General features: G+C 35.9%; 1 protein-coding gene across 4 annotated transcripts in view; it reads left to right on the top strand.

The window, feature by feature from the left end:
• The window catches only part of LOC132109747 (netrin receptor UNC5A-like), a 196,021-nt gene that overhangs the window by 105,265 nt on the left and 63,219 nt on the right, over positions 1-27,537 (top strand). For all 4 annotated transcript variants that reach the window (XM_059516068.1, XM_059516070.1, XM_059516069.1 and 1 more), the window contains exons 3-5: positions 20,122-20,265; positions 25,003-25,106; positions 25,773-25,953. In XM_059516068.1, coding sequence (XP_059372051.1) covers positions 20,122-20,265; positions 25,003-25,106; positions 25,773-25,953 — 429 coding nt within the window. The remainder of the gene's footprint in view (positions 1-20,121; positions 20,266-25,002; positions 25,107-25,772; positions 25,954-27,537) is intronic.

The raw sequence follows: 27,537 nt of genomic DNA, 5'->3' as shown, positions 1-27,537 counted from the left end.
TATTCCTCCTCGTGTTATTCACTCTCTCTCTCCTTTTCTCTCCACAGGTATCATCTTGGACACAATAGCACAGTTAGTTTGCTTTAAATGGCTCTCACCTCTGGGCTGGACACAGCGTACTGTAAGTACAGGGTTCGCTCTATTCCTCCTCGTGTTATTCCCTCTCTCTCCTTTTCTCTCCACAGATATCAACTTGGGCACAATAGCACAGTTAGTTTGCTTTAAATGGCTCTCACCTCTGGGCTGGACACAGCGTACTGTAAGTACAGGGTTCGCTCTATTCCTCCTCGTGTTATTCCCTCTCTCTCCTTTTCTCTCCACAGATATCAACTTGGGCACAATAGCACCGTTAGTTTGCTTTGAATGGCTCTCACCTCTGGGCTGAACACAGCGCACTGTAAGTACAGGTTTCCTCTGTTTCTCCTTGTGTTACTCACTCTCTTTCCTTTCCTCTCCACAGGTATCAACTTGGACACAAAACACAGTTACTCTGCTTTGGATGGCTTTCACCTCTGGGCTGGACACAGCGTACCGTGCTATCTCCGGAGATCTGAAGCACGCTCACAACATATACTGTACTGAACTAGGCTAGGACCAGCAATCTCCTTGTCCTCCCACGCCGAAGTGCGTGAAGGCGGGGGTTTATCTGACAGGACACACGGCAATACACAGCAGCCCACAGCAATATACAACACCACGTCAAAATTATAGGTTTTCACAGCACGAAGACTCACCCACCACACTCAGTGTACGGAAAGGACACCCGTCTTCCTTCACTTCGCTTGGTTCGGATCTGGCGATGGAATATGCGGCCTAGCTAGTGATGTCGTCGTTGTGACTACTTCAATAAGTATTCCTTCGGCTCTCCCACCACACTATATTAGGGGTAGGGCCGCCCTCCTCCTCCTGGAGAGATCTACACAACGCCAGGTCAATATACAGGGCACTTTCGACTGGCTCTTAGTACTCACATCAATGCCACTTCCAATCCCCTTTTTCACGTCGTCTCAGTTCGCCGTATAATCTGTTCACTTCTCAACCTTTAAGGTTCGCGATGTCTTCACAATCATACAATTCCAGCCTGAGGGAGAGAGAGAGTTAGACAGCTACCAGCAGCGTACCAAGACGGGCACAACCCAGTGCTTCACACGCACCAAAAAGAGCTTCCCAGACTGGGAAATAACTTGGCCTTAAGTACTGCCTTATCCAGCGTATCCTCCAATCACCAACCGCTGTCCCTAACTAGGCACAGGTGCATCGAATTCCCTGATTTTCCTTCTTACGGCGCTACCGGAAGTTCCGGTGTTCTGTTTTTCCGGTCCGGGCGGAAACGCTTCCGGGCGGAACCAAACTTCCCGAATTTTGGTTCCGCCCCTAAAGATCGTCACCTTGTGACACGTGTGCTAGGATTCATAAGTGATCTGTAACTTAAAACCTCCAATTCACAGCATGACAGCTGATTGGGTGAGCTGACGTGCGGATGACATGCTGCGGAGGAGCTGCAACAATTTTCAGGGGAACATCACATTTCTTAAGATGGAGGATATGCTGCTAGGTATTAGAGCAGACAGGCATAAACTCCTGTCATCTGTCTATAACACATGCACATGCACCAGACTATTAACATTCAGTTGGCAGAGATTACATTGTGTTTATTTATTTAACTGTGAGTCACATTTTGAATGCACACGCACATTCTTCATTCGCTGATGTGAAGACAGTTAGTCTGTTTGACTGTCACCTTATACAGTAGTACATTACATTTTGCCACCTGGAAGGACTATGAAACTACGTTTACAAAATCTTAAGTGAATATCCTTAAATTTATGTATGTTTTTATATATACAAGCTTATATTCTCAGATGTCACTAAAAATCTAACACGTTAATGAAGATTTTGCCTAATCTAAAAAAATATTGCTAATGAGGTGAGACAAAATTGATTTAATATATATTCTCAATTTTTTTTTTTTTGTTATTATTATTATTTTTTTAATTTCTAATGAAGAAAAAGTTAAATTCTTTTAGAATTTAAAATTCTTTGTTTGTAACGGTCACTCTATTTTGACTCAATTTAATTCATGTTGTTGGATGTTAACAGAAGCATTGCATGACTTTTATTAACTGTCGCTCTGTTTGAATACAATCTGTTGTCAACAGTGAGACAGTACAAGGTCTAAACATGACACTCCATTCCTCTTGCCTGTGTGTTGTTGATGAATGACCAGTATTTGGCCAGAGATGAAGGACAAACAGATGTCCAGCAGTATAGGTTTCCGAAGGTACCCACATTGATCTCTTCCAACTTCTACATAGTGCTGTCAGCAGTGTTTTGAAAGGCGAGCAGCGGGAGGCATCGTCTCCTGTGTAGTTTCAGAAAGCCTAGCTCATAGTTAGTGCTGGGAAGTAAACTAGACTCCTGACTTTTGAATAGAAAAACAACTCAAACATATGTCAGCTCATTGAAGCGGAGAGTACAAAGTAGTTCCACTTGTCTTGCCAGCTCAGATGCAAAGGAAATCAGTGTTGTATGGATATTGTGTCTTAGGTTGTGTCATTGTGCTAAACAGGCCTTAGTCGTCATGGCATTTCCATTTTTCATATTTAGCTGATGCTTTTATATAAAGTGTATTATAATTTAGGGAATGCTACAGCAAAAGTGTTGTCAGGGTTATCGTTAAATAAAACTATTAAAACATTTTTGTTAATTGAAATAAAGCTGAAATAATAATAATAAATAAAAAACATTGTGAAACACCTTAAGTTTATTTCATTCAACTGAAGTATAATCACTAAAATTGCTAACTGGAAATGAAATAAACTAAAAATGAAAACAAAAAATGATAAATTAACCTAAAAATCTAGTAATTGTAAAAATAAACAAAAACAAATAAAAATGATAAAAGTGCACACAAAAAAAATGTGAAAATAAAAGCTTATTCAAAATATTCAAGTGTGTAACACTGATTGCTGAAATTGATTTTTTTATATTTTCCAGTTTTAAGTTCACTTTCTCCATCACATTGTTTTTTTTGTTTTGTTTTTTTTGTAGTTGTTTATTTGATTTGATTTTTTAGATTTTTATATTGTTTTTAATATATGTCTGTGTTATTAACATATGTTTAAAGGGTGCTTAAAATGTTTATCCATCATGCAGTAGTAGTATTTGTTGTACAGAATTCAATCTAAATTGTTTCCGGACAGGGCTATTTTACTATTACTGTATTACAGTAATGAGATAGTTTCACATTAGAGTAGTGTGATTTTGAGTTAAAATTGGCTTTATTTTATGAAAATAATTTCAGAATAAAAAAATAAAAAAAATGCATTTGTCTTTTATGAAGTGAAGTGAAGTGACATTCAGCCAAGTATGGTGACCCATACTCAAAATTTGTGCTCTGCATTTAACCCATCCGAAGTGCACACACACAGAGCAGTGAACACACACACACACTGTGAACACACACCTGGAGCAGTGGGCAGCCATTTATGCTGCGGCGCAGTTGGGGGTTCGATGCCTTGCTCAAGGGCACCTAAGTCGTGGTATTGAAGGTGGAGAGAGCACTGTACATGCACTCCCCCCACCTACAATTCCTGCCGGCCCGGGACTCGAACCCACAACCCTTCGATTGGGAGTCCAACTCTCTAACCACCAGGCCACGACTTCCCTTATATTTTGGGGTGAAAAATTGCATGTATATTTCTTAATGATATTCCCCTCTCAATATCAATATATTATATTTACTATCAATACTTCAAAATGTCACAGCCTTCATCATATTTCTGCCCTCACCATTAAGACTCTTATCAGCGTTTCAGTCATTGGTACCTTGAGGCAGTTTGATCTCATCCATGGATGTTTTAGTTTGCAAATATCAGGTTATCGACAACTATTTGGTATCTGTCTGCTTGGTGCACGTCTCCCTTATATATGCAGCATTTACTCGAATGAAGAATAATGCTGCGACGTGTTCTTCTTCTCCAGTGTATCAGTGTCCACTATGGATTATTTCCTGGGAGTCTATTGGTTCTCATTACCTGTCTCCAGTAACTTATCTCAATTGTATTTCTCTGGCTAGTTCAAAGCTTCTCCCCTTCTGCATTAACACACACATGCAAAGGTTTCTCATCCTCTCGTCTGAGGAAACTAATCTAAGACAGGGAAGAGATGAAGACATATCCATTCAAAGAGAAATCAATGATGACAGTGGATTTGCATGGACCAGACCTGGATGCCGGCTGGTCCATTACGCCAATATTCTCATTTAACTAACTGCAGTCTCAGACATAGGCTGGAAAGATTGCAAATGCTTTGGATTGTCTGATTTGATTTGATTTGTTGCCTCCGAGAGGTTTACGTGGGAGATAAATATGCTTTTGAACATGATCACTTTTATCTCATATAATCTGACATACCTGACAACGTCGCATTTCAACATCGCATGTCTTATTGTCATTTGTGGCAACACTTTGAGAGTAATTGCCAAATAAATTGCCTCTTTAGAGATGGTTCTTTGCAAAAGACAACCTCACTGAGTAGAATATATGCTTTAAATTACATTTTTCTTTGACTTCTTAGAGATCCTGGTTTTGATAATATGCGATTGTTGATAAAATGTTAATTAATTCATGAATTTTTGATAATATTGTTTTAATCAAATTAATGTAAATCGAGTTCTATTGGATCAGATTCCAAATTATAATGATTTTTTCAGTGCCAACATTCTGAGCTTGTTTTCACTGTTCTCAGGTAAAACTCCTGGGTACCTACAGACAAACTAAGATGATTAGAACAATCACTTTTAATTGATGAGGGAGATTTATGCCAATTCAAAAGATCTCAAGTAGAAAAAGGAGAATTTCAGTGGCCCTTTTACCATCTGAATTATAGGGGGAATTTATAAAAAAAAATGGGCCCTAGTTTAGCTTGTGGGAGAGGAGAGTGAGTGCATATCCTGAGGTGAAATTAATTATGGGCAATTTTCAGAAACTCATGAGAATTATTGCCACCTTGTCCACATACTCGGAACAGTGTAATTAAGTTCATGCAGATTCTAATGTCTTTGATTAAAAACCATTCTTTGATATGCTAAGGTTTTTCTTGAAACATCAGGCCTCCTGGTCCTACATTTACTGAATAACAGAAAGAAAAGCAATCACAGAGCTCCATTTAGAGAAATCATTATTATTCATAGTTATTTTTTTCCCAAGAACTTGAAAAAGTACTTGTAGACTTGATGTGAATATATTAAATAATTTTATATTATTTATTCTTTAAACATAACAGTCTAACAGAGCTGTCAAACATGACCCTGAGGAGTTCAATCTGGACTGCATGGTTATTTGAAGAGAAGATTTAAAAAACATAACAATTGCATTCATTCATGCTATAAGATATACAATTCAAAGGTTTGGGGGTCAGAGAGTTATTATCTTTTTAAATTTTATTTGACTTTATTTGGTATTCCCCCTGGTTTCACAGACAAGGCTTAAGCCTTGTCCCAGACTAAAGTATCTGAGCTGTTTTAACTGAAAGATGCACACAGGTAACGTTAATGTTAATAAAAATTACTTAAATGTCCTAATTGAACTATGGTCTAATCCTGGCTTAGTCTAAGCCCTGTCTGTGAAACCAGGCCATTCTTTATTTATTTATTGAAAAATTTATACTTTTATTAAACAAGGATTATATTAAACAAAAGTGACAGAAAATACCTTTATAATATTACAATAATAATAATAATAATAATAATAATAATAATAAATGCTTTTTGTTTGCTTTTTTACTTTCTATCAATCAAAGAATCCTGAAAAACAATGCCTCATGTATCATGGTTTCCAAAAAAACTTTTGACATTGCGTATGGTAATATTAATAAATGATTCCTGTTCACCAAATCAGCATATTAGAATGATTTCTGAAGGATTATGCGACACTGAAGAGTGAAGACTAGAGTAATGACCACAGTAATAAATTACAATTAAAAAATATATTGAATTTGAACACAGTTACTTAAACTGTAACAATATTTGACAATATTAATCAGCCTTGGTGTACATAAGAGACTTCTTTCAAAAACATAAAAAAAACTTTTGTACAGTGTGTCTGCATATATTATTTTGTATTATACAGCAACTTTTAGAGCAAATATTATAAAGACTACAAATGAAGATCATCACACATCTGAGAACAACTTGCTAACAATGTAGAAATGTAAAGATGAGACTCAACAGTGATGAAGCGATCTTTAATGAGTTGTTAGAGGGCTGATTTAGTCAGTAGCTGATGTCTCTACAGCCAGGGCTTTAATGAGCATCAAAAGAATGAGTAGGAGGCGAGGACAGTCAGTGTACCTCTAAATGAACATAATCGTCTCGTGCCACCTGCTAGACATCAATCAATAGCAATGGGGCTAATTGATAAGGCTTTATTAGCAACTTTCCCTTTAATGGGAATTGTATTTCATCCTGTCTGAATGGCAAAGAGGGAGAGTGTTTGGCGTTGAGGCATCAGAAGCAGATGGCAAGGTCAACAGCACCAGTAATCCAGTGCACAGACAGACCCATTAACTGGCCTAGCCAGGTCAGCACCATTGAGAGGATCTGCATTACTGCAAATGCTTCATAAAGAGACCGTTTAGAAACCGACCACACACAAGCAGTCTAAACAAAAGGCAATATCACTGACCATAAATCAGGTTCCTTAAAGGTACAATTTGTAAGATATTTGCAATAAAATATCCCAAAACCACTAGGCTTGTGTTATATATTTTGTCCAGCTGATTACTAACAATATCTCTAATGTTTTCAACTACTTGTAAATCATGAGAAAATTCCCATTCTAAACAGTGACACGGGACAGTGCAGTCACCTGTCAATGACGTTAGTTACCCTTTGTTACTGCTTTTACTGACGTAGAAACCACATAACAACAGTGTCGTAGACAAATGCGGAAGTAGCTTCGCAACAAACTAGAAAGAGATGACGATCTCGCTTGTGTTTTATTCGCCAGGTGAGTTGTTTTGATTCGTAATTTTACAGAAAACGTATGCTATTATAATGATCAACAAGATTAGTATTATGGGGCATACATGCCAAGCGCGGGGCATCGCGTCTCTAGACCTGCGCGAGGACGCGTCTGATCCATAGTCTGATCGCGTCTTTGCATTGATTTTGTATGTAATCTACTCGCGCAAATCGTTAAACTCGCATTAAATCCATAATTTATCTTTCTGTCTGATTGATGGCTGTCAGCGGTTGGGTAGAAGGCAACAAATCACATCATTCCACGCTCCTTCTTAGCGTCATCAAACCACGCGATTGTTTTGGTAGTGTGCCCTCTAGTGGCAGGTACTACAACCTGTACCTTTAAGGTCTTGAATCACATCACATCAGTCTGTGAGACTCTAGGTCTAAGGTATAGGTCTAAATTAATCTTGGGTTCAGGTGGCATGCCATGGACCACAAAAAAAACATTTACAAAGTGTCTCGTATAGACTGCACTAGATTGCAATGTAGACTGAGACAAAAATGCCAGAGCTTTTTACAAAGTTAACAAATTTGAACTTTGATTGCAGGCGTCTTCATAATTATATGAACTCAGGGTATGGAGGGTTTTACTAGTCTGCCATGCTTCCTTTTTTAAAAACTTAATTTTCTGTAAAGCTGCTTTGCAACTATTTGTATCGTGAAAAACGCTATACAAATAACCTTCAATTGAATTAAACAGGAATGAGTACTGTGCTTCCTAGGAATACTTTCTGGTTTTGCCATAGTTCGACTTGCGTTAAATGTTTGGCTCATATATATTGCAATACATTAATACTTTTATTCTGCAAAAAATTAAAGACTGCAATAAAGACTTTACATTTTTTACTAAAGGGTTATATTTCGAATCAATATTGAACTTTCTATTCATCAAAGAATACTGAAAGTAGTTTACTTCCACAAAATTATTAAGCAGCTCTACAGTTTTTAACCGTGATAATAAATCTGCTTACACTTTAGTCTAGGGATCAATTCTCATTATTAACATATTGCATATTTGCATGCCTATTATTAACAAACATTATTTATTAATTCATTTATTTTTAAATCCACTATTTGACCATTTAATTCAAAGCATTCATGATTAAGCCCATATAAGCGATATATATATATATATATATATATATCGCTTATATGGGCTTAATCATGAATGCTTTGAATCAGCTTTGCTGTCACAGGAATAAATTACATTTTCAGATTTATTCAAATAGAAACATTAAATTTTAATATTTTTCACAATATTACTGTTTATTATTATTATTATTATTATTATTATTATTTAATCAAATAAATGTATGTATGAATTGTTAAATTACTAATGGGTAACACTTTAGTACAGGGACCAATTCTCACTATTAACCAGTTGTTTATTAGCATGCCTATTATTAACTTATTGACTGTTTATTACTTATAAAGCACATATTCTGCATGACCATATTCTACATTCCTAATCCTACTGTAACAGTTATGGACTTTTGTCGTTGTTTTCATTTGTTCCCTCATGTTCCATTTACCTAGTTTCTGTCTCCCCGTGATTGTGTCATGTTGTTCAGGTGTGTCAGATCGTTATTGTCAATTATCCTCATTAACATTCCCTATATTAGTTCCTGTCTTTTGTGTTCTAGGTTGTCCGGTATCATCAAGGTGTACTTGTGTTCCTGCCTTTCTCTCTGTGGATAACCTCTTTGTGGATTATCAAAGACTTTTTATTATTATATTCATCTTTGTCCTCATTCGTTCCCTCAAGCACCAGACCATAACACCTACCCAGTACCTAAACTTTATACATTACTTACTATAATAAGCAGCAAATTAGGAGTTTATTGAGGCAAAGTCAGAGTTAATGGTTTGTTAATAGCGAGAAATGGACCTTAAAATAAAGTGTGACCAACTAATGTTCTTAAATGCCATTCTTGTGTTCATTTAAATAATCCATTATACTTATCATTATACATTTTTTAATCAAATTAGCTACAATGGCTATTTTGTAGAAGTTATGGTTCCTCTGATTGAGGGTAAAACATACACACACACACACTTTTGAACCATTTCAAAGCAAATACAAAAAAAATGTATTTATTGCATTTTGAGCATACACATTTTCTAAATAACCGTGTTTTGTTGTAATATTTTAAAGAGGGCTGCTTTGATCTTAGAGTCATTCAGGTGTGATTATGGCTGTTTAGGCTACCTCAAGCTGGCTTAATTCACTGACCTGATGTGCCCTAAATCTTCTGCATTTAGAGTAAATGTCTGGCACAACATAAGTTCTGCTGGACGATGAAAGCTCCTCAGTACACACAGTCTGTACACCCACAATCCATTTCAGCTCAGCCCATAGCTTACAGCTAGTAAGTAATTACTTTTTGATCAAGAGTTATGCCCTTGTTGTTGCACAGAATGCAATCTAGACTAACAACATGCCTGTGGTAGTGATTCAAGCATTTATTTTTTCTCACTGTGCACTAGGAGACCGATGGATTATCAATACTGTACCATTAAAATGTGTTGCTTTTTGTGGAAGGAAATGAAGATTGACACCACAGAGCTGATGCGAAGAGTCCCAGAGAGCTGTTTACTTCACAATTAAAATGGCAGTGATGGGAGTGAAGAGAAGAAATGTAGTTCAGGATTTGAAAAATGCTCATGAAATGGCTCATGGGATGTGGCATCCTCAGGGCCGGTGTTGGAAATATTCATTATTTATTCATATAAACTTGGTTATGTTATATTTTGTTTCTGTCTAAACAAAAAATAGTCTTTCTTTTTTAGTTCAAAATGATTTAGTTCAAAATTATAAACCTCTCTGCGTGATTTAATGTTTTGATATACTCTTCAGTGGCATATGGGAATGTTTTTGTCAAGTAGATAAATGCACTGTTAAATTTGATTTTATTTTAGTCACCCCAGTTTTAGTTTTTTGTTTTCTCCTTATTTCATAAAGCAGAACAAGTGCTACTAGGAAATCTTTACAGAGATTGCAGCTGTAACTAAGGGCAACAGCGACTAATTTGATTGACATCTGTTGCTGCTCCGCCTTCTTCCTCCATCTCTGATTGTAATTTTCATTTCCTACCATGTACCAGCATTTTGCATCATGATCGTTTTGCAAACAATATTTGGAAATTTCTACTGTTTTTTTTGTCTTTATCTAGCATACCATCTACCCCTAATGAGAAAGATAGAGACTAGAATTTTTGCTCACATGTAGTGTGTAGAAATACTGTTGAACAGCATTGTGCAGGTGAAGATGGGTGTTAATACATTTTAGACTTGCACAAAAATAAAAGTGCTTCTGTGACTGCTACTGCTTGTCACTCAAGCCTTACCAAACATAAACAATCCACCAAGACAGTTACAGTTTTTAACTGTCACCAATCAAGTACGATGATTTTTGATGCAGATCAGCACCTGTTCAGCTCACGTTGCTTTATAAATAGATCAGCCGCTGGGAGAGGAGGGAGGGGATGTGACAGCTTAATAGTCCATGAAGATTTTGGATAGGCAGAGAAACCGGGTGGATGACAGTTTGTGCTTTGTGTGCACTAGCCCTTAGGAACGAATCAGTATAAACTCACTTAGCACTTAAACAAATATTAAAACATACAGCTTTTCCTTGTCAGCTTGTGCTCCAATCACATGTTTATTTTTACAGTGAAGGTAGTTTGGGACAAGAAATGGTTTCTGAACCGATTTTGAGTAGGTCTAGATTGCCACATGATATTCGGGAAAGTGGCTGTTACAGTCAGTGTGCTGCTTAATGCTTTCAGAAATATCCATTGTCTATAAATCATGTTATCTAAATACAGTTTTCGGTACATTTACCCTCTTGGTCTCTTAGATACCAAAGGTAGCATTTATTTAAAAAAAAAAAAAAAGAAATATTGTGAAATATTATTACAATTTAAAAGAATTGTTTTCTATTTCAATATATTTTTTTTTCTTGTGATGGCAATGCTGAATTTTCACCAGCCATTACTCCAGTCTTCAGTGTCACTAATATTTGCTGGTAAAAAAACATTATTTACTGTTATAAATGTTAAAAATGATTTTCCCAACCTAATGTTTTGTGGAAGATATATTAAAGTAATATATCAGTGTATATATATATATATATATATATATATATATATATATATATATATATATATATATATATATATCCTTTTTTTCCGAAGAGGTTCATTAAATTGATCCTAATTTTTATTTAAAATCAATGTTGTTCTTTTTTACTTTTTATTCAAAGAATTCCAAGAAAAACAGTCATAATGAAAAGTATCATGGTTTTCACAAAAATTGTTATCAGCAAAATCTTTTGAAACTTTATTATTAATAACCGAGCACCATATTAATTGAGCAGCAAATCAGCATATTAAAATGATTTCTGAAAGGTCATGTGACACTGAAATAATGCCTGTAATGACTATGTACAAGTACCGTTCGCTCTCTTGCAATTTTCCATTAATTATTACAATGTTTTAATCAGATGGTTATTTTCTTCTTAAGCTGTACATAGACAACAAATGTATTACTATGTACCAACTGTTTTTTTTTTTTTTTTGCTTTGTCAATATGCCATGTCATTCCGGTGAGTTAAGTGATGTATATAGTGACACAACCCTCCCTTCATAAAAATCTGATCACAAGAGGTCACTGGAGACTCGTTTAGTTGTCTTAGTTGTCATTTGGTTAATAAAACTCTTATTTTGCAGTGCTGTCAAATGCCTGTCTGATAGGTAACATATTTAAGAGATATAAGCCCAAAAGAGAGTGTGATGCCAGCTAGTTTTCATGTGTTGGTAGGTCTTTTCAGCTTGGAGCTATTTAGAATATTTTGGCCGTATTCAACCCTTAATTGGTTTACTTTAACAGCTACCTGCTGACAGATATGCCTTCTGGTTAAAAAGCCTGACAGAAATGGAGGTTTAATGAGGCTGATATGATTTTTGTTAGCTCCAGCGCTATCAGCTAGCACGTCTCAGTGTCTGTCTGTAGCTTTGATAATTTATTACCTGAGGTTTAAATTGTCAACAGTGGAATACCTTCTGTCAGAGCTGGATTTATTCTTGGTTGTTGGCCTGCTACAACCAACCATGGCTCAAGCGGCCAGTAAATGTTGCTGGAAGAGGAATGAACTAACAACTCTCACACACACACACACACACACACACACACACACACACACACACACACACACACTCACACTTACAGAAACTGCTGTGCAACCCTTAGGAAACATTATCATTGGAGAGATTGACTCCATATAGTGCTGTCATGATTATATGAAATGTTGCCTGGCGATTCATTGTTATTTGATTGTGATTAATGATTTGATTGTTTTCACAGTTTAAGTTTAATGCATACACACCTTAACAAATCATTTGTTCACACTATAATTAGAAACATAAAATGTATGATTTTCTTTGAGGCTTTGTTGACACATTGAATAACAATAATAATTGTAAATAATTATATTAATAATATTTTGTTGGTTTGTTGTCGTTGTTTTTATGCCATATTCAGCTGGGATAGGTTTATTGATATAGTGCATATTATAATATTATGCAATGATAATATATTTGTTATGTACCGTGTATATATATATCTTCTGTGATACTGCAATAATCAATATTCAGTAATTTAACCATCCATTAACTGATTACAATTACTGTATGGGTTGTTTCGTTAAAACAAATTCTCAGTTTTTTGCACACAGATTACCTTTTACGTCAGTAATTATACATTAAACTATCTGATACTGTTACCTGTGAATGATGTTAGTATGTGTTGACAGTGTTTCTTTACTCGACTTTCTAAAAATACTAAAGCAAATTAGCATTTCATCAGCCTCTGTGGATCTGTGAATTCCTGTTCTCTCTTCACTGAAGATGCTATAAACAGAGCCCCCTTCTGCTGCGGTACATGATCATCGCATGCTGATCTTACATCACATCAAACAGACTCTCTCCAGAGGCAATTTAGCATCAAACATCCAATAAATAACTGCAATCAACAGTGACATGCCAATATGGTGCTACGCGCAGATTGGGGTGTTGATGCCATAAGATAAAAAAAAAAAAAATCAATCAGCAGACGACTGACAAATTACACCTTGAGTAACCTTCACTAGCTGCCTGTTGAAATATTCTTACAAAACAAACGAGTCATGCAGTACATAAAGGAAACTCATGTTTTCATGTTCTGTTATGAAATAGTCTACTTTCACTGTTGCAAGGGCTTTCTCGTGTTACAGGCGGTTAGGATTTAATTTAATATCAGTCACATAAAAGTCGACATAAAATCATAGTGTTGTCTTTCATGGTGCTTGTAATCGCTCTAGCTTGCTTTTTCGTGTGACAGTCCATTTCAGGGCTCTTTGGACTTGAATATGTGTATTTTCCCTGTTTTATGCCGCAGATTGACATGTTAGCATGCGCGTCAGTTGTTTTTCTGACCTACCTGCGAGTCGTTTTACCTTGAGCTGGCATTGGCCTGAACTAGACTGGATTGATTGGTGCCGCAGCCACATGCTGGGTCACCAGCCTTAAATAATCCATAATAGAACGGCGGGCTCGAGCGGGAGGCCTTGAACGGCGCATTCAGAGTCGCAAATGGACAGTTCAATCAAATTAGAACTAGCAAAAAATATTCCTGTAACAACTAAAATCCTTGAGCCAAGCCTTGACCCAAAAAGTGTGCACTGGTTGGGGGTCCCTGGATGTGCCCATGTAGGCCCCTCCATGGCTGATGGATTTAATGTGGCCCTTGAAACACTCCATCTGTCTTTTCACTTCTTTATAGACTGCTGCTCACTGGAGTGAGCCGAGGATTACAGTATCTTATTAGTGCAGGAAAAGAGACAGTCGTTCACTGAGTCATCTTGCCTGTTGGTCCACATGGACCACACATCCAGCTTCAGAGCGCCTGACGACAATGGCTTTTTATTTTTTATTTATTTTTTTGCTACTTAGGTTTTTGTGTGGTGGTATGGATTCTAGTTTTGATGCTTTGTCTGTATGAAGCATTATTTGGGACTTTTTGTTATATTAGCAGTGTTACCCAAGATGTGTGTTCAAATACCTACGTCTATGAAACCTTTATTCTCTGAAAGATACCTCAAATAATTTGGCTTGCTGAGGACGGCTACATTTGAAATGTGTTTTATTTTATTTTATTTTAGTATTAATGTATGTAGATATCAATTTAATTATTTACTTTTTATTTTCTCTTAGTGTTTTTGCTATAATATGATTTTATCATTTTATACATTCATTAAATCTATTTATTTTATGTACTATTTTAGTTTTGGTCATATTTAAACTTAAGCATGTGTGTTCATTAATTAAGGATTTTATTTATTGCTTCATTATTTGTATTGTTTTTATTTTATTTGATATTTGTATAAATGTGATCTGGCTTGATTTGTTTTATTTAATTTAATTACTTAAGGAATAAGACTGAGGGAGGGAGGAGTGGAGAAGACGGAAGAGGCAGATGTGAACTCATGTTGACCTCCTAAGCATCATGGCTCGATGTATCGGTGCGCAGCTCTGAATTCTGTCACTGTTTTACTGGCATTTTTTGAATTGCTCGGATTATTCATTTGTTTGTTTACCTCTCTAGCTTTGGCCGCTGTTTGAGGTCTCAGACGTCCAGAAGCGATAACGGATAATGAAAAGAGCATAATGCATTGAAAGAGAGTGATATGTTTGTCAGACAACATGGTAAACATTACATTATTCAACACAGTTCAAAACACTAATGTGTTTTAAATGCGTATTTACCTCTCTAATTCAGCACTAATGATAAACATCATTATTGCCACTAGCGTGTCCATACAGGTGATGGAAGCCATTATCTGTAAGATCCAGCGCATCGGAGAGTGACACTATATTCCAAGTCAATAGAAAAATAGAAATTCCACAAGCTGACCTTCTGACTGATAGTTGTGTGTCGTTCTAGTGTAAATCAGTTCCCCCTTAATCCCAGCTCCCTTTGATGAATCTTGGCTTCTCGCGCTCTAGATGCGACCTAATTGAATTTCCTCAGTCACAATGAAAACTTACTCCAACCTGCCAGTTTTGGGCTGCGCCTTTGATAAGCAAATGACCCCCGTGGAATTGAGGTCACCGGCAGCAAAAACAAGAGTGAGTGGAAAAAAATCAAGTCTTTGCGCCAGTCAAGCCTCTGCATCGACTCACAAGAGAATAAGAGCAGCGATGTCTCTGCGGGTCTGTGAGCCTTGTCTGTATTTCTAGACACACACATGCTGTTTGATTTAGCAGCCTCATCCCCCTCACAATAAAAGTCCTGTATAGCTGTAATGAGAACTGTTACTCACACATTTGGAAGGATAACATACTTGAATAATGCATCTTTTTGCCACCTAGTCGCTCCTCTAGCAGCATTTTCCGCTCCTTTTGGAAGATGTTGGTGCAAACACAAGGAACAGATGTTCGCTGCTGCAATAATACGTAGAGCAGTCAATGCACAGTCACGCAGGGACTGAGATAAAGTTATGGTGTAGTGTGTCAGAACGGGATGTTATCATATCCCTGGATTCTACTGTAAATGCACCATCGAATCCGACCAGGACCCTGCTAGTTCCTTGGAGGAAACATCTCATCTATGGTTTTTCCTGTGAGACTCTGGGCTTTCTTCAAATACCACAGTTGAAAGGATAGTTTACGACATGAAATGATGAAATGATGAAAATTCTGTAATGATTTACTCGCTCTCATGTTGTTCCAAACCTGTAATTTTGTCTAGAAACTATTTAGTTTGGTTGCAAACCATATCTTTTATTTTCCACTGAATAGGGACAGTCATAATTTGGAACTTTGGAACAACATGAAGGTGAATAAATGATAGCAGTTATTTATTTTTTATTTTTTGTCATTTTTCGAAATGGGGGGGGGGGGGGGGGTAACAATCCATATACAGAATGGTTAATATGTTATAATTATAGTAAGTTTCAATAAGTTTTGGGGAATGTATATTATACTTTTTGGCTACCTCATTTTATTTTATTTATTTATTTTATTTATTTATTTATTTTTGACTAACAGAAGCTAGGAGTACAGAGTACTATGAATATTTTTTTTATTTTTAAGAACAAAATCTTCTTTAATAAAAAAAATATTTTATTATTTATATTATGATATTATATTATATGAGAAATACATTTCATTCTACATTTTTAGCATTTTAATTTAGAGTTAGATTTTTTTTTTTAACTTTTCTTACCAAAAAAAAAAAAGTAAAACTTCATGAGTTAAAGACTGATGCTTGCATAAAGTTTCACAATTTTTTTGCAGAGTGTTGCATTTTTAAAACATTGTATCAAAAAAAAAAAAATAAGAAGAAGAAGAAGAAAAAACTATTTCTGTTTTTTTTTTTTTAAATCTCTGTATTCCTTATGATGCATGCATTGAATTCTGGGAAATGCCTGGGAACTGGCTGACCTTGTGGTCTGTTATGAAAAATGCACTCGGTTCAGCTCACCCCAGAATGGAAAGCAGCATCATTATTAATCTTTTTCTGAAATTTTACGTCTGTATTTAATAATTTGTTAGATGTCAGCGTAGAAAAATGGGACGGGTTATGAATTTTTAACAATTAATTTTGAAGGTGTGCCGCATGTATTGAGTATGCAGACACACAACACGACAAAAGCATAAAGCAATAACTCAGAATTACGATTCCATCTCCACAGGGCCTTTTTTCTTTGAGGGTCTAATAAATGTGTCTTCATTTTGGAATAATTTCCTCCATCTGTGAGGGTTTTACAGTATTGGAAGCGGGAGTTTGCATGTGACATTTGGTCTAAGAGTCAATTATTCTTTACCCGTGTGACCTCTCAGACTCCAAAGGAAGGGTTGCTACAGCGACCTCGCTCAGGGACTCAGGGGTTAAGGTTTTAATGGTGTTCCTAGTCAAAGACTTCATACTCGGTTAATTACTTATTATACAAATTTGCATTACAGTATTATCTTGGCCTATCATGCAGCTAAATCTGTCATGCAGGAAAAGTGAATTTTTATGCCTGAGTAGCGGTGCAAGCCATGTGGCATATTCACAAAAGAGAATAAAACCAAAAGCGGTTCGTCGTGAAGCGCAGAGGGAGTACAAGGTCAGAAATCCGGGTAATTGCTGCTAAAAGAAACAAAAAGCAATTAATAAAACAATCAGTGTTTAAGATGGCTTTTCCTCTGACTATTTCAGGACTACGCCTGTTTCCCTTAATTGTATTTTACCATTTAATTAGAACGATAATTACATTCTCTTAAAAAATCACCCCTTTTAATGGTGTAATATCATAACTATTTCCGCTCATATTGAATTGGTTACGCAATCTGAATTAAATGCAATGCGAGCAGAGCAATTAATTGAGAGTGTTATTTTCAGTGCACTTATTTTTGTCTGTATTAGAGATTGCGCATTGAATCTTATATTTCTGACCTGTTGCAAAAGTGTTTCAAGCCTTCAGTGAGGATTAAAGTCCAGACGTTGTGTCAGAGGAGAGCGAGATTGTCTGAGAGGTCCATTTTGATGTTGACGCCCTGAGTAACACTGGAGGGTGGTTTAAATCTAACAGTAATTGCATGTGCTCCTAACGTCTGCCAAGAAAGTGAGACACAAGCCCTCTGAGCTGCCCTTTTTCTTTCCTCCTAGAGACTCTCTGCCTAGCAGTGATGGATGTGATGTACATTGATTTGAGACAGACAGGTTGGAGCAAGAACTCAGATGACCAGCAGGAGTTGAGATGATGCATTTCTGTCACATTCCCGGAGCGTGTGACGGAGTTCACATTTTTAATATGAATATTCCATTGATGCAAAAAATAAAAAAATCAATTCGAACATTGAAATGTCCAAAAATCAATTTGAATGCAGCTCTGATGCTTTAAAGAAATATTCAAGCATGATGCAAAACAATCTATTATAATGTTGGAATGATGGCCAAGAATCTGTTCAAACATTTAATTGTACCTAAACATTGATTTGGATGTTTCGACGTTTGATTTGGACGAAAATAGATTTGCACATTTGGTCTCACTTATTATGTAAAATTTCTTAATGCAATTTTTTTTAATGTTTAATTATACACAGGAACATCTAATTTCAAACGCCACTATCCTGTAAAAAAAGAATTTGGGTAACACTTTAGTATTACAGTCCAATGTCCAATTCACACTAATAAGTAGTTGCTTATTAGCATGTCTATTATTAACATATTGGCTGCTTATTAGTGCTTATAAAGTACATATAATGCATGACATCCATAATCCTACCCAATACCCTAAACTTAACAACTACCTTATAAACTATTAATAAGCAGCAAATAAGGAGTTAATTGAGGCAAAAGTCATAGTTAATGATTAGTTAATAGTGAGAATTGGACCCTAAAATAAAGTGTGACCAAAATTTGTTAGTTTGACTCAAAGTTACGTGGTTCAATTACATTCTCTTAAAAAAATCACCCCTTCTAGTGGTGTAATATCATGACTATTTCCGCTCATATTGAATTGGTTACGCAATCTGAATTAAATGAAATGCGAGCAGAGCAATTAATTGAGAGTTTGTTATTATATGAACAAACGATTTTAAGTTGTGCACTAAGTTTAATATAGTTTGTTGTAACAATTTACTAAGAAGTTTACACGGCTGCCTTAAAATTATGAGTTAAATAAACTTCAACACAAATTAACATGACAAAAGCTTGTTTAAAAAACTGATTATTCTGGAATGACTGTACAAATAAACCATAACTATAAAATGTCACATTTATTATAACATGCACAAAAAATACAAAAAATTATTAATCAAACGGTCTGGTAGGTGTATCTTAGTTTTAAATATGATAGAATTAACTGCTGCTTGAGTGAAAACATTAAAACACATTAAAGCACACAACTCAAGTTTCTATTTTCTAACAGTACTTGAGAAAAATGGCTTATGGACATGAAGAACATGCAGAATGCATTTCATAGGGGCTTAAAAATTATTTGTGAACAAGGTGGGATGGAGAGATAATCAAGATTGGAGGGAGAGAGATTATGGGAGAAATTAGGATGAAGGTGGTTGTTGAGGGGGATGTGGACATCTTCAAGGTCACCCTTTCGTGTTGAGATGAGCGATAGCTATGGAAGAAATATCAGACAGGCTTAGGGGTTGAGGAGATGGTCCAGAGATAATGAAAAGAAAAATGATCTTTGTCTAACCCCCTCCCTTCATCCTCAAAGAGAGCTTTATTATGCATTACACAGTTTGTGTTGTTGGGTGTTGGTTAACTCTGATGATGTTCATTTGTAATTGTCAGCTAAAAATGAATCATTTTGTTGGATGACTTCACACCAGTTGTATAGACATTATTCACCCGCTGCAGCTGACAAATTATCACTTCATCCCTCTTTTTTTTACAATGTATTTTCATAAAAAATTTTGAAAAAAATAAAAAAAAAGCTTTGATGGGATAATCCTAGCCACTCGTGTCTGAATGGAAATGCACAGATTGAGTAACCAGGAAAAATTTCTCCCACTGGAAGCTCACATAAATATTAATATCTATTTATTTATTAATTCATCCCAGAAAGCATATTAGATTTTGGGATTTTCTATTTTGAGGTGATTTTGCATGTCGTACGCTTCCTGCATTTATCTAACAATGATTGTGACAGCATTCAATCATCTGTCAGTATTCCATGAATTAGCCAAGTAACAAAAAAAAAAAAAAAAAGTTTATCTGCACAAAACTTAGTTTGTTCATTTGTTTGCCCTCATCTCAAATAGTTGGCAGCTCTTCACTGGATATGGTGAACCTGCTAAAATCCATTGGAAACAGTGGACAGTTTGACAGCTGTGATAAATTTTGCATTGTTGCCAATGTTTAGATGCACCACTGCCAGTAAAGAGCTGCTAATTTCTGCCAACTAATTTGCCAGACATTAACCATAAGTTTGATACAAATAAACAGTTTTTACAAGGGCCAGTTGAAAGACTGTTTCTGAATGCCTCTATCTGTCTCTGTCTGTGGCACTGAGCTGAACATGTTTGCTTTGTCTGGTTTGGTCCCAGGACTGCCGGTGATGCAGGTGAAGATTGACATCTCCAGACAGCAGGTGGAGAAGATCTTCGGTCTGGAGGATTACTGGTGTCAGTGTGTGGCCTGGAGCACTACAGGAACCCAGAAGAGCCAAAAGGCATATGTGCGCATCGCCTGTGAGTTCAGCTCTGCTATCTTAGAACACAAACATTTTGACCAAATGCTGTTTAATAATCTGTGTGAGTGTGATAAATGGAATCACAGTGGTTCTTAATCCCAAAATGGTTCTTAACCCCAAAATGGTTCTTAATCCCAAAATGGTCTCAGGTCTGTATTGATCTGGATTGGAGGGAAAAAAATAAATAAATGCAAAAATTAAATGCAAATAATAAACTGCAACTAATCGTGCAGTGAAATGCAGATATAATAAAAAGATAATAAAAATGCAGTTCCAAAATAAAGAAATATTTATATTACCGAACAACATGTATATATATATATTTTTTTTATTTTGTAAAAAATACAGTAAAACAGTAATATTGTGTATAATATAAACATATAACTGTAATAATAATATAAAATAAAATAAAACTGAATAAAATATAATTTTATTTTATTTTCCTGTGATGGCGAAGATTAATTTTCTGCAGCATTGCTCCAGTCTTCAGTGTCACATGATTATTCAGAAATCATTCTAATATGTATGAAATGTATTCATTTCCTAAATAGAAAAAAAAAACATACTGAGTGATTATCAACAAAAATGGAAGAAAACCTTTCCAGTATGTTTTCTTATTACCGACATAACATTTTGAAACCAGACTACATTATTTGGGTTACACGGCTAAATGTGTTTTGTGCCATCAGTTATTGGCTTAATATAATATCCTTATGATTAATTTAAATTTAAAGTTTTTTTGTTTATTTAGTTAGTTATTTTGTATGCTGAATTAATTGATGTGTTGGTATGAGCATCGTTTCATCATTTCAACCCCAATGTAAAATCTCAGTCTCAAAGCAAAACAATTGAGGATCACAGGTTAAAGCAAATTAGTTAATTTCCATCTTTCACTAAAAAATACAGACCCTGAAATAACATTAATAGCTGAACTCTATGGGTGTTGTGAGTGGAAAACACGATAGCTACTTAACAGGTGTTTCCTCCCATAGACATTGACTCCATTTATTTGAATACCTTGATACACAAATACTGTGTAAACAAAGTGTTTTGGTAATGCATGTCAAACCAAATTAATTAACAACCCCTAATGTCTTTAAAGTGCTCTACTTCACAGTAGCATATACTCTTTTTTTATCACTCCACTGTAGAGTGTTTTGATAATGATATGCTTTCTATTAAAAGTTATTTTGAAATTCCATTTAGCCAATCAATCTAACACTTATGTTTCGTTTTTCCCCAAGGCTGATTGATTCAGTTGGTTTTATATGACTTATTTAATGTTTGATTGGGAAGTTTGATCAGGAAGAGCCTGTGGCAAGGAAATCTGCTAATCTGCAATGTAACACTTTGTAATTGCCTCAAGAGGCCTGGTGGTTTTGATATCTCTGTGTGATTAAACATCAGGAAACCACACCACCACACCGCCTCGCTCAGAACAAACGTCAGCACAAAACAGAGGAGAAGATGTCCTTACTTTAAAGTAGCATCTAAAGGAAGATACGATACAGTCATGTGTGTATATATATATCGTCTAAAACAATGATTAAAGCATTGTGTGATTAAACTGGATTTGGGATTTGTCTCCGTATGGTGCTTATAAATATTCTGAATGGGTATTTATCTAGATTCACCTCTGATTTTCTTTAGGCCAATGAGAAGGACTTTTAAAGAAATGCTCCCCTTAGAAGAAAAAGGAAACGTCTCACCAAAGAATGATTACAGGGAATCGGGGAACTGAAAATATACTTTAAAAGTGGTTCAAACCGTTTGTGTGCTACATAACTTTCAGCCTGTCCCTCCACACAAAGTGCCATACAAGTTCTAAGCACTTTCAATATAGCACATGAGTCATATGGACCACTTTTGTGTCAGTTGTATGGTGCTTGAGTCTTTTCTGGAGTTTGAAAGCCTCAGTCCCTATTTATTGTAATTGTACTAGGGTGAAATATTCCTTTAACATACCTCTATCTTTGAGAGTTTTCCCCTCAAAGTCATGACAATGTCATCCCAGGACTTGATGGCCATCTAATCCTTTGTGCCTCTCCTATTCCCATTAAATCCTATTTAATTAAATCGAATGTCAAAGACCCCTCTTCACCTATTAATGTTTGCCGAGGCCTGATTGCTGAAGACAGGCATGACATCTGTTTTGAGGGATCTAAATGACTGGCAGTGCCATCATTATTGAGAGAGATTTTATTCCCCAGCATCTGAACCGAAGACGAGTCTGCTGTCTCAATGGACACCACCTTCCAAAAGCTTTTTCGTGTCAAAACAGCTATAAATGTTTATGCAAATATTGTTTGGAAATTGTGCCATCCATTGTCAGGAGGGCAAGAAAGCCCTCCATCAAGAGTAATGCAATTTTGACGAGCAAATACAATTAGACTCGCATCAACACTTGTCCCAGGGGTTTTAGGTAGAGTGGGTGGTCGTGTGGATACGGTGCACTATCAAGTAGTGGAGGAAGATAATGCAATTCCTCCTTGTTGATGCTTTGCCTGGGGGCTGCAGACAACCATTCTCTGAAGCAACCAAGCAGGGTCTAATAAGCACTCGGGTCTGTGACATGGATGCTTCCAAGAGAGAAAGGCCACTCACAGCTCCTGGTGAACGTACACGGTGCAAACAAAGCCCTGAGTTATTATATGAAGGAGCTCTGGACCCAAAATACCCATTGCTAAAAATGAAACGGATAATGTTAGATTAAATGGCTTTTAGTTTACCTTCCTGGTGATACATATACACATTCTGATCCACTTTATCACTACTGGAGGATTTTAGTTCCTATTTTGGCTTGAGATCCCATAGAAAATGTAAAAAAAAAGAGAAACATGCAATCCGTTTAAAATCTCAGTTGGTTCCCCTAGACTTTTCATTAATTCCCTCTTCACACTGATTTTAAAACTAATGCCCTCTGCACACTTTTGTTAAAACTAAAGACAGCAAGGTGAAAATGTGTGTCTATATAAAATCTAAACACACACACACACAAAACCCTGATTTATGTATTTGAATTTAAAATAAAATGTATGTACATCTGGATTACACAGTTGTAACATATTAAGTTGGGTATAACGCGTTACACAGAAACGCATTACTGTAATCTAATTACTTCTCCTGGTAATGCAGTAGTAATGTGTAACATTTTAAATTTATGTAATTTGATTAGTTACTTATGCCAATAAAATTATGTTACTTAAGTTACAAATGCAATGTTAAAAATTATGAAGTAAAATCATGTTTTGCGCATCAGTATGCTCTTTAATAAATCACTGGAGAATGTGAGCTAAAATGCAGATGAGTCCTACAATATTTAGATGCAATGAAAGGTCGTATTTCAGTTCGTATGAATCATATTTCAAAATGGTGCAACATATTTTAGTCTCGGATTATAGTTTGGGTAAATTTCAAGTAAAAGTGTACAAGTTTAAGTCACAGTAACACTAATATAAGTCAAACCAAATGACTTATTAGAATTGATTAAGCAGCGTCAGCATTACAATTCCATTACAAAAGGCTTATTCCTCACAGCGTGTCTTCTTCCAAAAAATGAAAAGTTGAACTTGAATCTTTCTTTATATATGGAGCTGATGTGGACATTTACATGTTAGCGCTTGGTTTCTCAAGCTTGGTTTCGCGTAGATGATTATCTTATAGAAGGCGATGTGTGCAGACACTTTATAGGTGAGCTCAGACTGGAAAGATTGTACATCGAGTTGGGTTCATACAGATTATTTTATCAGACAATATTTGTTTTCGACATGACTGACTTCATTTAATAATAGACACTTCAAGCTTTCTTTAGATATACTGTATTTCTCAAGTCATTTTCATTCATTTTAGTGATTCGTTTCAGGAAGATATTCACAGAGACTGAATGCAGAAAGCGCACCCTATTTGTTTTATTCATTTTACAAAATAAAAAAAGAGTTTTGTAGATATTGGGAATGTAGGCTATAAAAAAATAGGCTACTTGTGTTTTTTTTTCAGTCATTATTAAATTAGTGAAAGAACTATGAGTTTTTTTTGTAGTGTATTTTCTAGGTTTGATAACTTGAAAAGTAAACTTGAAAGTAATTAGTAATCTGATTACTTTTTAAATGCTTTAATCAGTAATGTAATAAAATTAGTTTTAAAGAAGCAATTAGTAATTTGCAGTTGATTGCTTTTTTTGAGTAACTTACCCAACAAAGCTAATAAACCTGATGCAAATTCGTCAGTGATGCAAAAATGAAACAGAGGATTTCTATAGTAGTAAAATAAATTTGTTTTAAATGCACAGTAACCAGGTTCATGCATTTGACATGCAGTTTCAGTCTTGTACATCTTATTTAGTCTTATTTAACCATGTTCAAAATTTATAACTGAGTAAATCGTGTTTTCACAATTGCACCTGTGCATAATGCATCATATCGTGCACACATATGCACAAAATGTCAGAACACATACTCACCATGCCACTCCACTGAGAATACTAACCAAATTAATGTAACACTAATTATTAAACATATTTAATATTAAACACTGTGCACTACAAGTTCTGGTTACTACCTATTTATTTTTTATTTTTTTTGCATATTGTGTGGCATATGCAATCATTACATTATCTTTAGTTTATTATGCAAATCGGGAAGTTTATATGTTTTAGGTACAGTTGTGCTTTTAAGTTTGAACATAAATGTTCCAAATGCACCTAATAACTAATTAATAAAATTATTTTGCTCTGCAGATCTGAGGAAGAACTTTGAGGAGGAACCACTGGGTAAGGAAGTGGCACTGGATCAGGAAGTCCTTCTGCGCTGTCATCCTCCTGAAGGTGTTCCTCTTGCAGAGGTGAGAGCAACAAGTAAACATGTTAACACCCAACAGCTCTGCTAATTATCCTTCTCGTTAATGTACTCGCACAAATATACCAACGAGCCAGAGATCTGACGTCTTTCACCATATTCCGTCTGTTCTATGAGTAGGACTTGGATGAGGAGCCACACAATGTGATTTGGCAGCTCTGGGAGTCCCATTAATAATACATGTATTTTTTGCGCTGGTGCAGGAGTAGGCCAGCCTGCGACCAGCTGTTGCAGCACAAAATGGCCATCCAAACCTCCAAACCTAACAGCAGCGACATATCAGTGCTGAATTGTCGTATTCAACTCCACTTTCACTACAAAAGTGACTGATATGTTTGACTTCATTCATTCTGTATAATTTTTTTCTGTCTTTTTTTAAGTATTATCAAAATCCCAATTCCTGCTTTTAGTTCTATTTCTGATATCAAAGATATCTCATTTTTATTGTACAAAAAAGACAGAAAAATTATAATCCACTTTTCTGCTGCCCCATGCTGCTATGCAGGGCCTGCCAAAATTTTACATCTTCAGCCCAGGCAGGGTCTTTGGGAGCTGCCCAGAATGGCCGCTGGATACGGGAGCATACAGAGTGTTTTCCAACCGTTTGAGCCAGATTAAAGCTGTGAAATGTTTTCTCTGTGTATATGACTAGGTGGAGTGGCAGAGAAACGAGGAGCTGATCGACCCCAAGACTGACCCCAATTTCTTCATCACCGTGGACCATAATCTCATCATCAAACAAACCCGCCTGGCAGACACAGGCAACTACACCTGCGTGGCCAAGAACATTGTGGCTCGACGAAAGAGCTCCTCGGCTACTGTGATTGTCTACGGTGTGTTTCTTCTCATACTTCGCTCCATTCTTAAATCCCAGATAAATGGACTTTACCTTTCAACAGTCTGACAAAAGTTTGGGATGGTTTTGACCCAGAGTCAGGGGTAATTTACTGAGAGAGGTAGGCTAGCTTTGATGGACAACTCTATTTTGATCAGACTTTGAGAACAAAATGTACTTACTGCTTTACCTTGCGAAAGATTATCTGTGTTTACTACTATTACAGCAGTAGTAGTCTCCCTCCAATTCATTTTGAACATTATTTATTTATTTATTTATTTATTTATTTAAAGGCCTGGAAAAAAACATGAAAGTTATTCGAATCGTTTACGTTTTTAGATGAAAAAATATTCATTGTAAGTTTGATCACCTATAATTTTTTTTAACAGCAACATTTAAGATGTTTTGCAAGTTGCTCCACGTAATTTCTATGTTGTGAATATTTTTCTTTAAATATGGAGAAGTACATATAGAAAGTAATATTTTTAGGCCTTTAAAGGGGTCATATGATGCGATTTCAAATTTTCCTTTCTCTTTGGAGTGTTACAAGCTCTTGGTGAATAAAGAAGATCTGTGAAGTTGCAAACTCTAAAGTCTCAAATCCAAAGAGATATTCTTTATAAAAGTTAACACTCGTCCACGCCCCCTGAAACGGCTCGTTCTAACATGCCCCCACATATCTACGTCATTATGTGGGAAGATTTGCATAACGCGGCACAGATGTTCACGCAAAGAAAGAAGCCATACCTTTTATTCTCGTTGTAGTATTGTTGTTGCCTCCGCCGCCATGTCGTATAGATGCTGTGTGTTTCGTCACATGTGGTTGCTGGAAGACCAAGGTACTCTCCTTCATAGAATACGCCTGCTGCACCGTTCTCAAGTTGGCCGCGGCTGCCCACTAAAGGCTGCAGTGTGTGACGTTCTTCCATTGAGAAAGCGAAACTACTTTATTTTTGCCTTCCTAAAGAAAACATGACTAGAAATAGAGCTGTAATCGGGCCTCAAAAGTTAGGCCCGACAGGACCGGCCCGAGCCCGACAAGTACATTTTGATTGACAGGTTTTTAAAAGCCCGAACCAGTTTACAGCCCGACATTATTCAAATGTATGCACGCACACAGCTCTTTTGTCAAGAATGAGTAATTTATTCATGTTTTAACAAAATTTATTAACTACACCACTTGGAAGTTGGAATAAAGAAATAAAATAAGTCCTCTGTGACATCGTAACATCTCAGCACTCTAGACATAGGCTCATTTAACCTATAAATAGACTAACGCACCAATAAAAACGAGTCTTTTTTGACAAATTAAATTAAGATAAATTTTAAATTAAGATGGGTATTTGGCAATAACGAAATTAAGATAAAGGCTCCGCCGGATTTGCCTCGCCACTAGCAGCTGTCATTTAATAAAATAATAATGCCAACATTAGCATATATATATACTCTGACATTATGCATTTAAGACTCAATGAATATTTAGTTTTCATTTTAAAAAACGTTATTACTCACAGCGATTAGGCTAAGCCTACATGTTTTTGGAAAATGATTGAATCCACTGAAGATGGCTTCAGCGCGTTCC

Source organism: Carassius carassius, chromosome 29 (assembly GCF_963082965.1).
Source record: "Carassius carassius chromosome 29, fCarCar2.1, whole genome shotgun sequence".
NCBI classification, from domain to species: Eukaryota; Metazoa; Chordata; class Actinopteri; order Cypriniformes; family Cyprinidae; genus Carassius; species Carassius carassius.
Note: the sequence above shows the minus strand (reverse complement) of the source record. Positions and strands in the feature narration are given on the sequence as shown.